The sequence below is a fragment of the Trypanosoma rangeli genome (assembly GCF_003719475.1).
Source record: "Trypanosoma rangeli strain AM80 chromosome Unknown Tra_15.4_contig_00108, whole genome shotgun sequence".
Taxonomy (NCBI): Eukaryota; Euglenozoa; class Kinetoplastea; order Trypanosomatida; family Trypanosomatidae; genus Trypanosoma; species Trypanosoma rangeli.
Genome location: NW_021705854.1, coordinates 39,347 through 50,995, shown reverse-complemented (window position 1 = coordinate 50,995; position 11,649 = coordinate 39,347). Strand labels below are relative to the sequence as shown.

Sequence of the window (11,649 nt, the reverse complement as noted above, 5' to 3'; positions counted from 1 at the left end):
ACGGACTGCACACGCAATGCCGCGGGCACTGCAGGTAACTGGCAGCAGCAGCCACACAAGCGGAGACCGCCAAAAAAACAACAACAAACAAACAAAAAAAACGGACGAATAGAGGCTCCTCCCCTCATGCGTACACCCTCTCTGCTCTGTTGCCTCACCGCAGCACATGTCCCCTCACACTCACACACACAGACACAACCACCCACACACACAAAACAAAAAAAAATAGTTTGAGGGACGTTTTTTTTTCCCTTTACTCCCCGGCCCCATCTCACCGCCCTTTTTTTTTTGTTCTGCAGCAAACAATTAGCAGGCACCTCTTTCACTTTTTTTTTTGTTCTGATTCTTCCTTTCTACGTGTGTTTCTCTGTCCATCGTGACTGCAGCGGAAGCCGCCCTTCCTCTTCCTTTCTGTCATCAGTTGCACCGCGCACAAACAGAAGGAAAAGGAACAGGGAACCAAAAGCCAAAGAAGCAAAAACACTAACAGTGCAACACCACAATCGTAGTCTTAGAAATGAAGGAATGCGACGGTGGCAGAAACATTACATTGCCTTCCTGCCACATCTTCCCCGCTGCGTCCAGCGGCACTGTGCGGAGAAGCCGCCGGTGTCAGGCGCCCACCACCCGAAACGAAGTAACACGCAGGCAAGCACTGCGGAGCTCCGGGCGTAGTCACCCCCGCCTGATAAATGGCGGGGCACAGGACACCACCGAACGAACTGCCTCTGGGAACATTTCGTCTGCCTTCTTCTGCAGCTTGACGCCCGCAGCGTGGGCCTCCTCCAGCCACTCCTGGCGCACGACCTTGTCCTCTGGACGCAGCAGGAGGCCCGTGGTTCGACGCAGCGTCGTCTCCTCAAGCAACACCGCCCGCACCCAGTCCCCTGTCTGGTCCCGTAGCGTTCGGTAGCCCCAGCGGCACGGACTCCCTTGCAAGGTCAACTGGACCGCGCTGGGGGAACGAACAGGCCATGTTGCATGTGGTAGTCGCCGTCTCCGCAGGGTGGAACGAAGCGTGGTGGCTGTGGGGACAAATGTGGCGTCACCGCAGTGCCTCAGCTCTCCCTCGTACACCAAACTTGTGTCGGAAAGGGCGGTGCAAGTGACGTGAACGCGCACGTCGTACAGCTCCCCGATGGGCTCATCCTCGGAGCGGCCACCGTGAAGAAAAAAGCGAAATCCCGGCATCACCGGATCCACGCACATGGCTGCCATCGTCCGACCGTCCGGCAGGACGGAGATAATGTTCTTCATGGACTCCCAGTTCTGCGCGCGCTCGCCTTCCCGTGTTGTGAAGTAACCAGCAGGAAATGGTGAAGGCAAACACCCAACATCCACGTACGCCTCGCGCCATATATGGCGCATGTAGTTGTAGACGTGCACGTCCTTGTGGGTTTCGATCAGCCCGCGTCCGTCGTACGTAAACCCACCAAATATGAAAATCTCCAGCCCACGTGCCACCATCACCGCTCCTGTGCGCCAAAGCGCGGAGCTGTTACAATGCCTGCACCGGTGCGGGGTGCTTACCGGCGTTCGACACCTCCTGATATCGCGACGCAGCAGAATAACATTCTTGACATACTCCAGAATACGCGCCCCCGGTTTCTTGTCGTAGGGGCGCAGGAAAAATTCCCGCATAAATCGCAAAGGGGTTTCCTCCCGCACCATGACCCACTGTCGTGTGTAGGCGTTAAGCACCCACAGGTCATTGTAGAAGTGGGTGCTGTCGCGTCCGCCAAAGACGAAGAGAAAGAAATCCCGGCAAACCGTGGCACAGGCCCGCCGTCTCCCAGGAAATATATACGGAGCTATTGACGGGATGACCTCCACCACCCGCGCCTCCCCTTCGCGGTACCGCAGTTTGCCGGACGAGTGCGGCGGAGTGGTCAAGTACAACAGGTACGTGGTGTTGTAGGCCTCCGTGTCACGCATCCCACCAAACACCACCACCACCTCAGTGCCACGCTGCTGCTGCGGCTCCTCCTCCTCCTGTGCCTCCACCACGGCTTCTTCCGCTTCCAGCGAGGACGAGACCGAGGAGAAGGGTGCGCACAAGGACTTCGGAGACAGCCGCTTCGCAGAAGCACTTGCACAGACAGGAATAAGCAGCGTCTGGGCCACCGACCCCCACCTCGGCGGTAGCTGCATGGTAAGCTGCACTTTGCTCCAAAGCCGCCGCTCAATGTCCAGCTTAAACGCAGGGGCAGCACCGCCATTCCCGCCCGTCACACCGCCATGCACAAACAAAAGGCGTCCGCCCCCAAACAAGGTTCCACTCTGCCCAAATGCCTTTGGCGGCATCTCGCCGTCCACTACTTGCTCCTCACCACTGACGCTCTCACTGCTCAAACGTGAATGGCAAGGCTGCTTAGCAGGGGCACCGCGGCAAATAAGCTGCACCCACCGCTGCGCATCAATCAAATACTCCCACGTGTCATTGAGAAATGAAGTCGACCCAACCTCAAGCCCACCATGCAGGATGAGACTTCGACGAGGACCACAGGAAAGCAGGAGATGGCCGCTGCGGGCGGCTGGTACCTGATGCAGTGGCTGAAGCAGCTCCTCGGGTGTGTGTAGACTATAGGGCGAGGCGGTGCCCAACCTTTGGCATGCTGCCGCCTGCGATGAGAAAGGCTCTGAAACCATTGTTGCCTCAGTTGCATCGTCCTGCGACAATGAAGACTGCGGTGCCACGGCCAGTTTATTTGCAGCACTATCATGCAGCTGAAAAAATGTAGCATGATACCGCACCTCAAGCGTGTCTAACTCCTCCACAACGACGTCTCCCATTCTGGCGGGCGACTCTCCGGCGTATAATTCCCTATTTCGCAGGATGGGGGACGACATTGACTCTCCTCGCTTCCTTTTCCGTTCCGTCTCCTACGCGCGCAGCTCCCTCCCTGACACTTCGGGAGCGGCACCAGCGGAAAGAAATCGTTAGTTCGCCACCAGAACTGTCCTTCGCTCTGACCTCCACCCCCCCCCCCCTTCCTTGTCAATATCTTCTGGGCCCACGGGAGTCGACTGTTCCCGACCACCGCAGCCTTCCTGTTTGCCTTTTTTTTTGTTTCTTTTCCCTTTTTCTCGCACGTTCACTCCGCGCCAGTGACACCCACATGCAGGCAAGATGCGTGTGTGTGCGTAAAACGAATATGGTGAGCAAGAGGAGGGGAAAGAAGAAATACAAACGGATGCATCAAGTCACAGGAACGGGGAGGTGTATAAATGTGTGCAAACACAAAAGAAGGGGCCCCGTCGCCTTTTGTTAGTTTCTCCTGTAGAAGACATCAGCACATCAGTGTGCAAAAGCATTAGAATACATACATACACACACACACACATACTGCCTGGAATAGAAAAACAAAACAAAACACAGCAAAGGAAAAGGACAGATCAAATGTTGATCCTCACTGAAGGTGTCAGTGAAAACATCAACCCGACTGCCATACATAAAGATACAGATATATATCGATATGAATATAGATAGATAGATACAGGTACATGGGTCGTATATATAAATATGGCGCAGCAGCCGTGGTTGTCGTATCGTGACCACAGCCCAGCCCATCTGCCCAGGAAAACATATATTTACTTATACCGTCCGAGTGCCAACAGCGCGTGCGAGAACAACAACGACCAGCATAAGTACATCCAAAAAAAAAAACGAGATAGAAACAAAGGAAAGCGTAAGTGTGTGTGTGTGTGTTTGTGTGTGTGTGTGTGGGTAAATCTTTTTGGTGACAGCAACGAAGACGACACCCACTGAGGCTGTCGCCAGCATGGCGAGGAGAGGTCCCCAACCTCCCGACGCTCACGCAGTGAAGGTGCATCCTGCACGAAAAATAAGAATCAAACAAGAGAAAAATAACGTACACAGCTTTGGAGGGGAGGCCGTGGTCGTTCCTCCTACGCACGCAAAAATAATAATAATAAAATACAATTTTTGTTAAAAAAATGAGAAAATAAACAACAAAAAAAGAAGAAGACAAATTAACCGACCAGTCAAAAATAAATATAATAATAATAAAAGAACAACAGCAAAAGTATGCGTCTGGCTGGGGCCTCGCTACCTTACTCCTACACAAAAGGCGATGGCTGTCTTGGTCCAGTGTGCGCTCGCCATCCTCGCGTCAGGGACGTCCCCCCCCCCCCACCCACTCACTCACACGCACAGAGAGAAAGAGAGAGACCCCAAAGAAACAAATAAATTCAAACGGCGCATGACTATGATATAACGATGACTGAGGGGCTCTCGCTGTCAACTCGCAAAGTAGCCGTCTTGTGGGGTCCCGTCAGCAGGTGGCATTGGGGTGTAAAAATGGCAAAAATAAGAAAACAGCAAATAATAACAAACAAACAAAAAAAAAGCGGAATAACAAAAACAAACTGCACTACCGCGGCCCCTCCAGCGCGGTATCACTGAAAACACAAAACTCAACTCATCCACAATAAGAAAGCAGGGTAACCAGGAAAGGCGCGCCATCAACACTACTACGCTCCATCCAGTGGCACATCGCACTTCCACACGCTTGTAACTGCGAGAGGGGGAAAAAATAATAATACACTCATCCGTAGCCCAAGCTATGGGCAAAAAAAAAACAACAACATATATATATATATATATATATATTCCTTTATAGAACTAGATATATTTCCTTGGACAGAGAGCTCAGCCCTTCTTCACCACCACCCACGGCACTTCCATGTTCCCCCCTTCTTTTTACCTTCCCAACGAGAATACAAAAATAACAGCAGCAAATCACATCAACTCGCCCATGAATACTTTGACACCAAGGTGGTGCGCCCAATGGAGTGTCCGTCTTCTCTCTCTCTGTGCGTATGTGTGTGGCAAAGAGGCGGATGGAGAAAGATGGGGAATACATGCTCGTTGAGAGAAAAGACAACACCCCAAAGCAGCAAGATGAAATAACTGTGTATCAACATCGATTCCGTGGCTTATCTTGTTCGACAACTAGAAGGCGAGTCACCAAGGGATAGAGGGAGGAAGGGAACGAAACCCTCACCAGGTTCTCAAGACTGCTTTGTGGTCGTGGTCGTGCATGCGCGTTAGGCCACCCATGGGCCCCGTCTCGCTGAATTGTTAAATCTCGCTGAATTGTTAAAAAGCAAAACAACTCCTCATGCCTCTGCTGCATGTACGGGTATGAGCTTCGCACAAGGCCCAAGGGGCTCTTCTATGTTTCCTCTTTTTACCTTGTAAGCAGACATATATATATATATATGAGGGATAGTTGCTGCATTTACTCCTCCCCTCAACGCTGTTTGAAACTGCCTTCTCTGACAAATCACACATTTTCATGTTTATTTTCACTTTCAGACACAATCTCCCACAGAGAAACTGTCTCACGATTCCGGGGCGCTCTACCATATAGCGCGGTTACCATGGAGCAAGGAGAATGCAGAACATACACAGGTGCATACATAATTAGACACAAAAATATAAATTCCTATGCCAAGCATATGACTATACAACACCGTTATGGGCGCGTGGCTTGGTCTAGCTCCGGCATCGCCACTATCTCGAAGTCGCTTTCCAACGCTCCTGGGGGCTTGGCTTCGGCAGCAGCGCCCTGTGTGTGATTAGCCGAATAAGGTGGATTCACGCCGATACACATCGCAGGCTAAGTATTGAATGAATTCCAAGTGCTTCCTACATCTTTCTGCTTTCCTTCTTGATAGTAGCAATACTGTGGCGGTTGAGCCGGTTGCTTCTGTGGAAATTGGTATTGTTGTTGGTGCTGTTGCTCATTCCGAGCAAGCACAATGAGCCGCACCAGCACCTCAAGCTCCTGCATGCTTAGCCCCAATATACTTCCCTGCACTGTGTTTGGAATCTGCGCCGAGTTCAAAAATTGGGGACTAGGCTCATTCGTCAGTTGATGCGGTTGGTCCATGCGCATGATGGCTGAGGGGTTAAACATAGGCGGGGTGGCGCATGGCTGGGGAAGCCCCATGTATTGCGGCTGGGACGGCGGCTGAACCCCCCATAATGGGCATAAGGCTGAGGGCGGTTGCAGGGTGTGCGGGAGTTGCTGTTGATGCGGCGGCCTGATATTGAGGGGAGGCGCGACATTTGGAGCAAAAAAATTGGAATAGGGACGCATTGACGCGTCGACATTTGCCGGAGGCAAAGAAGTCCCTGCGTAGGGAAGCTGGTGGACCAACGGGTGCATAGCCACACCAGCCGGTGAAGAAGCACTTACCACTGTTGCTGTTGTAAATAACTGTTGTTGTGCCTTCTGCAGCTGTGACAGGTGCGCGGCGTTGGCGTCGATTGGGGGAATTCGCATAGAAGACGCACCGCTTTTAGACCCTCGCAACCTCGACGACCCCCTGAGAACCGAATTCCGCATCAATTTCGTGTGTCGGACCTCCTCTTCTCGCTCCCGCTGTCGTTGTTGCTCCATGTACGCCGCGAGCTCTTCCTCCGTGAAGACACGATGTTTCACCACACCCGCTGTGAGAGATTGCTGCTGTGGGTTCTGTGCCGCCTGCCCCGCATCACTGCCGACAACCTTTTCCCCTTCCGCGTCCGTTTCTTTCCTCTCCGTCTCCACCGACTCATCTGCCGCGACATCGCCGGCCCTCCCACGACTGTGTGGCTGCTGCTTCTCGTGGTGGGATGTCCAAGATACGGAGGCGAGTGGTGGCGCCGCCTCCTCCGGCTTACGAGTAGGTGCAGCAGCGTCGCTACGACTGTTAATAGCGTCCATTGACACAACCTGCATCTCGCTCTCTTGCTGTTGCTGCTCCTGTCCACTCCGTATCATTGTCGCAGGTAGGAGCGGGGGACTCGTCGGCTGAACCTCGTCACACTGCGGAGGCAAATAAAACGCTTCTCCCTGTTTTTCTCCTCTCCGCCAGCGGAATCCCAGGTGCACTTGTGTTTCTCTTTTTTGCGGCGTAGTAGAAGAGTTTGAACGCCTCTCTCCTTCCCTCCTTTTCCTCAGCGTTTGTTCCAAAAAATATTACCCCCCCCCCCCCCCCACGCGAGAGAAAAATCGGGATAAAAACATCAAGAGGCTCCTTTCGCTCCCCACAAACACAAACACAAACACACAGGCAGCAACGGCAGCAGAAGCAGCACAAGAGCGAAGATGAGAACGGGGAAGGCGCAACAGTTTACAAATACAAAAAACACCCCTATTCCCCTTTGCCTCTCTGCAGACATGCACTGCGCGGAGGCAGAGAAACACAGTTGGCCAAACTCATATATTCACACGAATACACACAATTATTGCGGCGCGAGAGATGGGTGCAAAGCAAAACAAATGCACGGGTTTTGGGACACAAGAAACGTATTAGGAGCGGATCGCACGGAGGGCACGCAGCGCTGCCTCAGACGCGGCATTCTCCGCGTCCTTCCGTGTTGTGCACCACTGCGTCCCCCTAAATACCGCGACGCCCCCCTTCTTGTTGAGCAGTGGGAGCTCCACTGTTGCCAGGTACGTGCGGGGCCCTTTGCGGCCCTTGCGACCGCCCTCCACCTCCAACTGCTGCTCCTCCACTGTGAAGACGACAGACTTATGCACAGGCGTGTGTGGCCATCGTGCAGCGCACTCCTCCTTGAGCAAGTCGCTCATGTACTTCCTCTCTTGCAACCCCTCCCGCGTCTTTCGGGCCTCTGCGGTGGGGCCAACAATGACGTTGCTGCTGGGGTGCGGCTTCCGCATCACAGTCGGCGGCAGCGCAGCGGGAGTAGTTGCAGCCGTCGTCGTTCCTGCTTTAGTCCCCACCGTCCCCGCCGTTGTTAGACTGCCAGCCCCGTTTGCGTCGCCGTTCGCCACGTCGTTGCTGATTGCGTTGTTGTTTTTAATGTCGCGCCGCGCGAGTCCGGTGAGGGTGCCATCGGTGCGCTGCACCGCCTTATGCTCCTCCAGCAGCTCCTTCACAGCCACCCAGGCAAACCGCAGCTTGTCCAACTGCAGGTAAGTGAACCGGCGCAGAAGCCGCTTCTCCTCGTAACAGCAAAGAAAGTGCCCCCCGCCCTTGTCTTCCTGCAGCGGTGAGAAGTATTTGCCCGGGGCCTCCACCAGCGCACGAGTAATGCAGCGCGGCCCCCGCGGCGTGGGAAAGCGAAAGGTTTGCACCGTATAGAGGAGCGCGCCGTTGGGAATCACTTTGCTTTCGCAGGTGAAGAACGGCTCAAAGTGTGACAGTAATCGTCTAGTCTCTCGCACCTCCAGTGCAGCATCCTCCTCGGTGCCGCCACACGATGTCCCCCTGTGAGTCCTGGCTCCTCTCCGCTGCGCTGTCTTTGCCAAGATGCTTCGGCAGCCACCCAGCCAACTGGAACACCGGAAGTAGCCACTGCAGCGCGGCGAAGATGTTGACTGTGGACGCCGCCTCATTTTCCTCCAGCTCCTCCACCTGCCGTGTGAAGACGATGGGGTAGTCGATGGGGTTTGCTGGAGGCACCGGGGAATCCGCCGCCATCGTTCCCCTTTGGCTCCTCTCTGTGTGTTGTTTTCCCTTCACACTTGTTTGTTTCCCACCTTCTTCTTATTCTGCGTCACTCTCTCCCCCTCTCGCTATGAATTCCCCATAACAGGAGGATGAAAAAAAAAAAAAAAGGCGGCGTTGGGCGGTGAGTGTGCCCCCCGTTCCACAGCAGACTGCACAAAGGTGAATTGCGGGGAACGGGAGTGGCGGCTGCCTTCTTTCCTCCAGCATGTGCCTCGCGGACTCTCACGCCCTCCCGCTCGCACACACGCGCCCAGACCAAGAAGGTAAATTGGTATCATCATGCCAAAAATAATAATAGTAGTAATAACCAAAAAAAAAAACAAAAACAAAAAAACAAAAACAACAACAACAACAAAGGAACAATCATCGGGCATCGCGTTTTACCCTCCTGCTTGCCGGAAACTCCTTCCATCACCCTCACCAAAGCCAACACCGTCATTATCGTGGGGGTTGCAATAGGAGGAAGGAAACAACATCCTCGGCGCCGGTATCGTTTGTTTGTTTGTTTGTTTTTTACTTATTTTTATTGTTCGCTCCACGCAGTCACACACACACACACAGGCGGCGTGAAAAAGGTGGGAAAGGGGGAGGCGAAGGTTATATACAAACACAAACACAAACACGATGACGGCCTTTATAGGCGGATGCGGGGAGCTGAGATCATCCATGCAGGTCAAGGCAACCCTCCTCCTCGCCTCCTCTCCCCTCCCGGCTGTAATCCGGTCGTCTCTCTATTCACCACTGCCTCCTCACGCAAAGAGGTTCATCACTTTGACCGTCCCATCTTCGCCCTCCGTCGGTCCAAACGCCGACCAGAGAAGAAAAAACGAGAATACTGAGAGCACGGAGATACAAACGACGTAGATAATGTCAATAGAGTCCTCGATCAGCCCCCAAAGCAGTTGTACTGTCATTGCGACGGTGCTTACGGTGCCACTTATTGCGGTCTGTAACAGCGGGACCGACCTCATGACAATCGTGCAGAGGGCGTCGCCTAGCTCCAAGATAGTCATCTCACGACTAGAAGGTGCCACATTTCGCGGCAAAGACGAATATCCGTTGCGGGTCCCACTTGAAGGATTTTGCGGCCGCAAAACCCTCTCCCTGCAGTGCCCACTCGCTTGTAGTCGATGTGGCAGCATCCGTTTTCCCATGTGTTCTAACATTGATGAACAAACTGGTGAGACGCGCACAGCATCCTTCACCCGCACCGCCGCGGATGCCATCGATTCTGGAATTTTACTGACGCTGGAAGCGACGAGCTCCGCATTGCTGCTCCGTGAGACTTTATCCTCTTCTTTGCCCCGATGCAGCTTCTCCAGGAATGTTTCGTCGCAGCAGACGGTGTGGTCTAGCATATCCACCGTTGCCTCCGTCTCAGTGCGCACGTGACAGCCCGTAAACGACTTCATCTTAACGAAAGCTGGGAGGTCAGAGGAGACTCTTCCCTCCAGTTCCGGCGGCTGCAAACCCACCCCCTCAGGGCTTGACACCTTGGCGTCATCATTAATTTTGCTGGGTGGTGGATAGGAAACGGTGGATGCACCGGGGCTCGCAATCGACAATATGGGGGATAATCCGTTTCCGTTTCTGTCAGGGCGTTCAACCAGGTGCTCAGAACCACACTGCCGCCCCGCCCCCCCTCTTGCGCCACCGCAGCTGCTTGTTACGGGAGACACCTTGATGATTTCTCCCGCCGACGCCTCTTTTATTTCCTTAGATGGAGTGCCGTCGCCGTGTTGAGGTCGCCATGGCACTATGACACAACCGTTGCCATGGCGACGGCGTGCAAACATTCGGGCGGAACTTTTGCTGTACGGCTGTTGATATAGTTGGAAACTGCAGCTGCGAATAATGCTGCCGTCCATGTTTTTGAGCCACCGCACTGGATTGCCGAGCAACGGCGGCAGGTAATCATAACTCTTTCCGCTTTCCTGCAGGTGTTTAAGTGCCTTTTTTCGACCCTGAATGTACTTTTCCTGCTCCCGTTTAATCCACTTCAAGGCGATATTGACGTAGGCGTCCCCATTGCCGAGTTGCCCGTAGTAGACAAAAAAGTAAGGGGATTGCAAAAAGTTATGGTGAGTTGTGTTTTGGATGCTCACCACAAACTGTGTGTGGGACGAACTGTCAATATCGGACAATTCTTCACTGCATCGTCGCGTCGAGGTAATTACAGAGGACTCGTGGGAAGACACAAACTTGTCACTGAGGCTGTGAGAAGCATAGGGGAGACTTCCCCCGGCTTGCCGCCTCAACATGGACGAGTTATCGTCCGGCAAGAGCGCCGCGTTGGTGGTGGCGCCGCCATTCGGAGTGCCAACCAGGTGTATATCACCGGTTCTCGCGCCAGACGTCACGGTGGAAAGTTCCACCTGACCGTGAAGGTCCTGAGTTTTTGTCTGCAGTTCCGCAGCGGTGTAACTTTGCCTTTCGCCAAAACTACTCTCCGCGATCTCAGAAAGCCGAGCACGCGACGACGATGAGTCCTCCGGTAAGCAGATATCGCAGTCGCGGCGGGCGCTCCCCGACAGCACGTTCAGCAGCAGCGTCCGCTTCTCGCCCGGCAGGAGAACACCGTCGGGGAGCACGGACCCGACAAGCGCAAAGTGGCTCGGGTGGGTGGAGCGGAGGGAAAAGATGACGGCTGAGACGTCCTCGTCGGAGCCGGCGGTGCTCCACACGGAGAATTCCAATTGGCCGTTGGGCAAAAGCGTCGTCCGGGCCTGCACGCGCGACATCGTCCCCGCCTCCGCCTCCGCCCCCGCACCAACGGACACACCGTGACTGCCCTTCCAAGTCCTCGCCGCAACCCTTACTTCTCTCCTCCTCCTCCTCCTTTCGTTTTATTACTGCTTTGTGTATCCTCCTCTTATCAACCAGAACTGAAAAGAGCCAATCCAAAACTAGAAAAGTGCCAACTCAGAGTGGCGCGAGGCCAAAGTCACAGCGGCGCCGGACCATAGACACACGTGTGAGGCAAATACACCACAACACCACCACAAACAGACATCAAACAACACGCACTCAGGCCCACCACTTGGTTGTCATTTCTTCCCTCAGTGTCCCTCTCCTTCTTCACCCCTCTCTTTGCACGCATCTCTCTCTCTCTCTCATATATATATATATATATATATATATATATATATATATATATAT

The 11,649-nt window shown here is 53.7% G+C and overlaps 4 protein-coding genes across 4 annotated transcripts, besides 16 other annotated features; all 4 read right to left on the bottom strand.

The window, feature by feature from the left end:
* Positions 1-71: 71 nt before the first annotated feature.
* Positions 72-101: a microsatellite.
* A 74-nt stretch (positions 102-175) lies between these two features.
* Positions 176-222: a microsatellite.
* A 453-nt stretch (positions 223-675) lies between these two features.
* On the bottom strand, positions 676-2,850 carry TraAM80_03951 (uncharacterized protein; the record flags this gene model as incomplete). Its single annotated transcript, XM_029380901.1, has 1 exon — positions 676-2,850. The coding sequence occupies one exon, from the start codon at positions 2,848-2,850 to the stop codon at positions 676-678; it is 2,175 nt and encodes a 724-aa protein (XP_029239227.1).
* Positions 2,851-3,319: 469 nt separating this feature from the next.
* Positions 3,320-3,347: a microsatellite.
* A 13-nt stretch (positions 3,348-3,360) lies between these two features.
* Positions 3,361-3,389: a microsatellite.
* A 59-nt stretch (positions 3,390-3,448) lies between these two features.
* Positions 3,449-3,525: a microsatellite.
* Positions 3,526-3,693: 168 nt separating this feature from the next.
* Positions 3,694-3,726: a microsatellite.
* Positions 3,727-4,609: 883 nt separating this feature from the next.
* Positions 4,610-4,655: a microsatellite.
* A 990-nt stretch (positions 4,656-5,645) lies between these two features.
* On the bottom strand, positions 5,646-6,794 carry TraAM80_03950 (uncharacterized protein; the record flags this gene model as incomplete). The annotated part of the gene is made up of 1 exon (XM_029380900.1): positions 5,646-6,794. The coding sequence occupies one exon, from the start codon at positions 6,792-6,794 to the stop codon at positions 5,646-5,648; it is 1,149 nt and encodes a 382-aa protein (XP_029239226.1).
* Positions 6,795-7,061: 267 nt separating this feature from the next.
* Positions 7,062-7,085: a microsatellite.
* A 1-nt stretch (position 7,086) lies between these two features.
* Positions 7,087-7,110: a microsatellite.
* Positions 7,111-7,325: 215 nt separating this feature from the next.
* TraAM80_03949 (uncharacterized protein) lies at positions 7,326-8,375 on the bottom strand (the record flags this gene model as incomplete). Its single annotated transcript, XM_029380899.1, has 1 exon — positions 7,326-8,375. One exon carries the CDS (start codon positions 8,373-8,375, stop codon positions 7,326-7,328), a length of 1,050 nt encoding a protein of 349 aa, XP_029239225.1.
* Positions 8,376-8,799: 424 nt separating this feature from the next.
* Positions 8,800-8,846: a microsatellite.
* Positions 8,847-8,853: a microsatellite.
* A 129-nt stretch (positions 8,854-8,982) lies between these two features.
* Positions 8,983-9,021: a microsatellite.
* Positions 9,022-9,026: 5 nt separating this feature from the next.
* Positions 9,027-9,050: a microsatellite.
* A 189-nt stretch (positions 9,051-9,239) lies between these two features.
* Positions 9,240-11,231, bottom strand: TraAM80_03948 (uncharacterized protein; the record flags this gene model as incomplete). The annotated part of the gene is made up of 1 exon (XM_029380898.1): positions 9,240-11,231. The coding sequence occupies one exon, from the start codon at positions 11,229-11,231 to the stop codon at positions 9,240-9,242; it is 1,992 nt and encodes a 663-aa protein (XP_029239224.1).
* An 82-nt stretch (positions 11,232-11,313) lies between these two features.
* Positions 11,314-11,330: a microsatellite.
* A 212-nt stretch (positions 11,331-11,542) lies between these two features.
* Positions 11,543-11,605: a sequence feature (GA-rich).
* Positions 11,606-11,649: a microsatellite.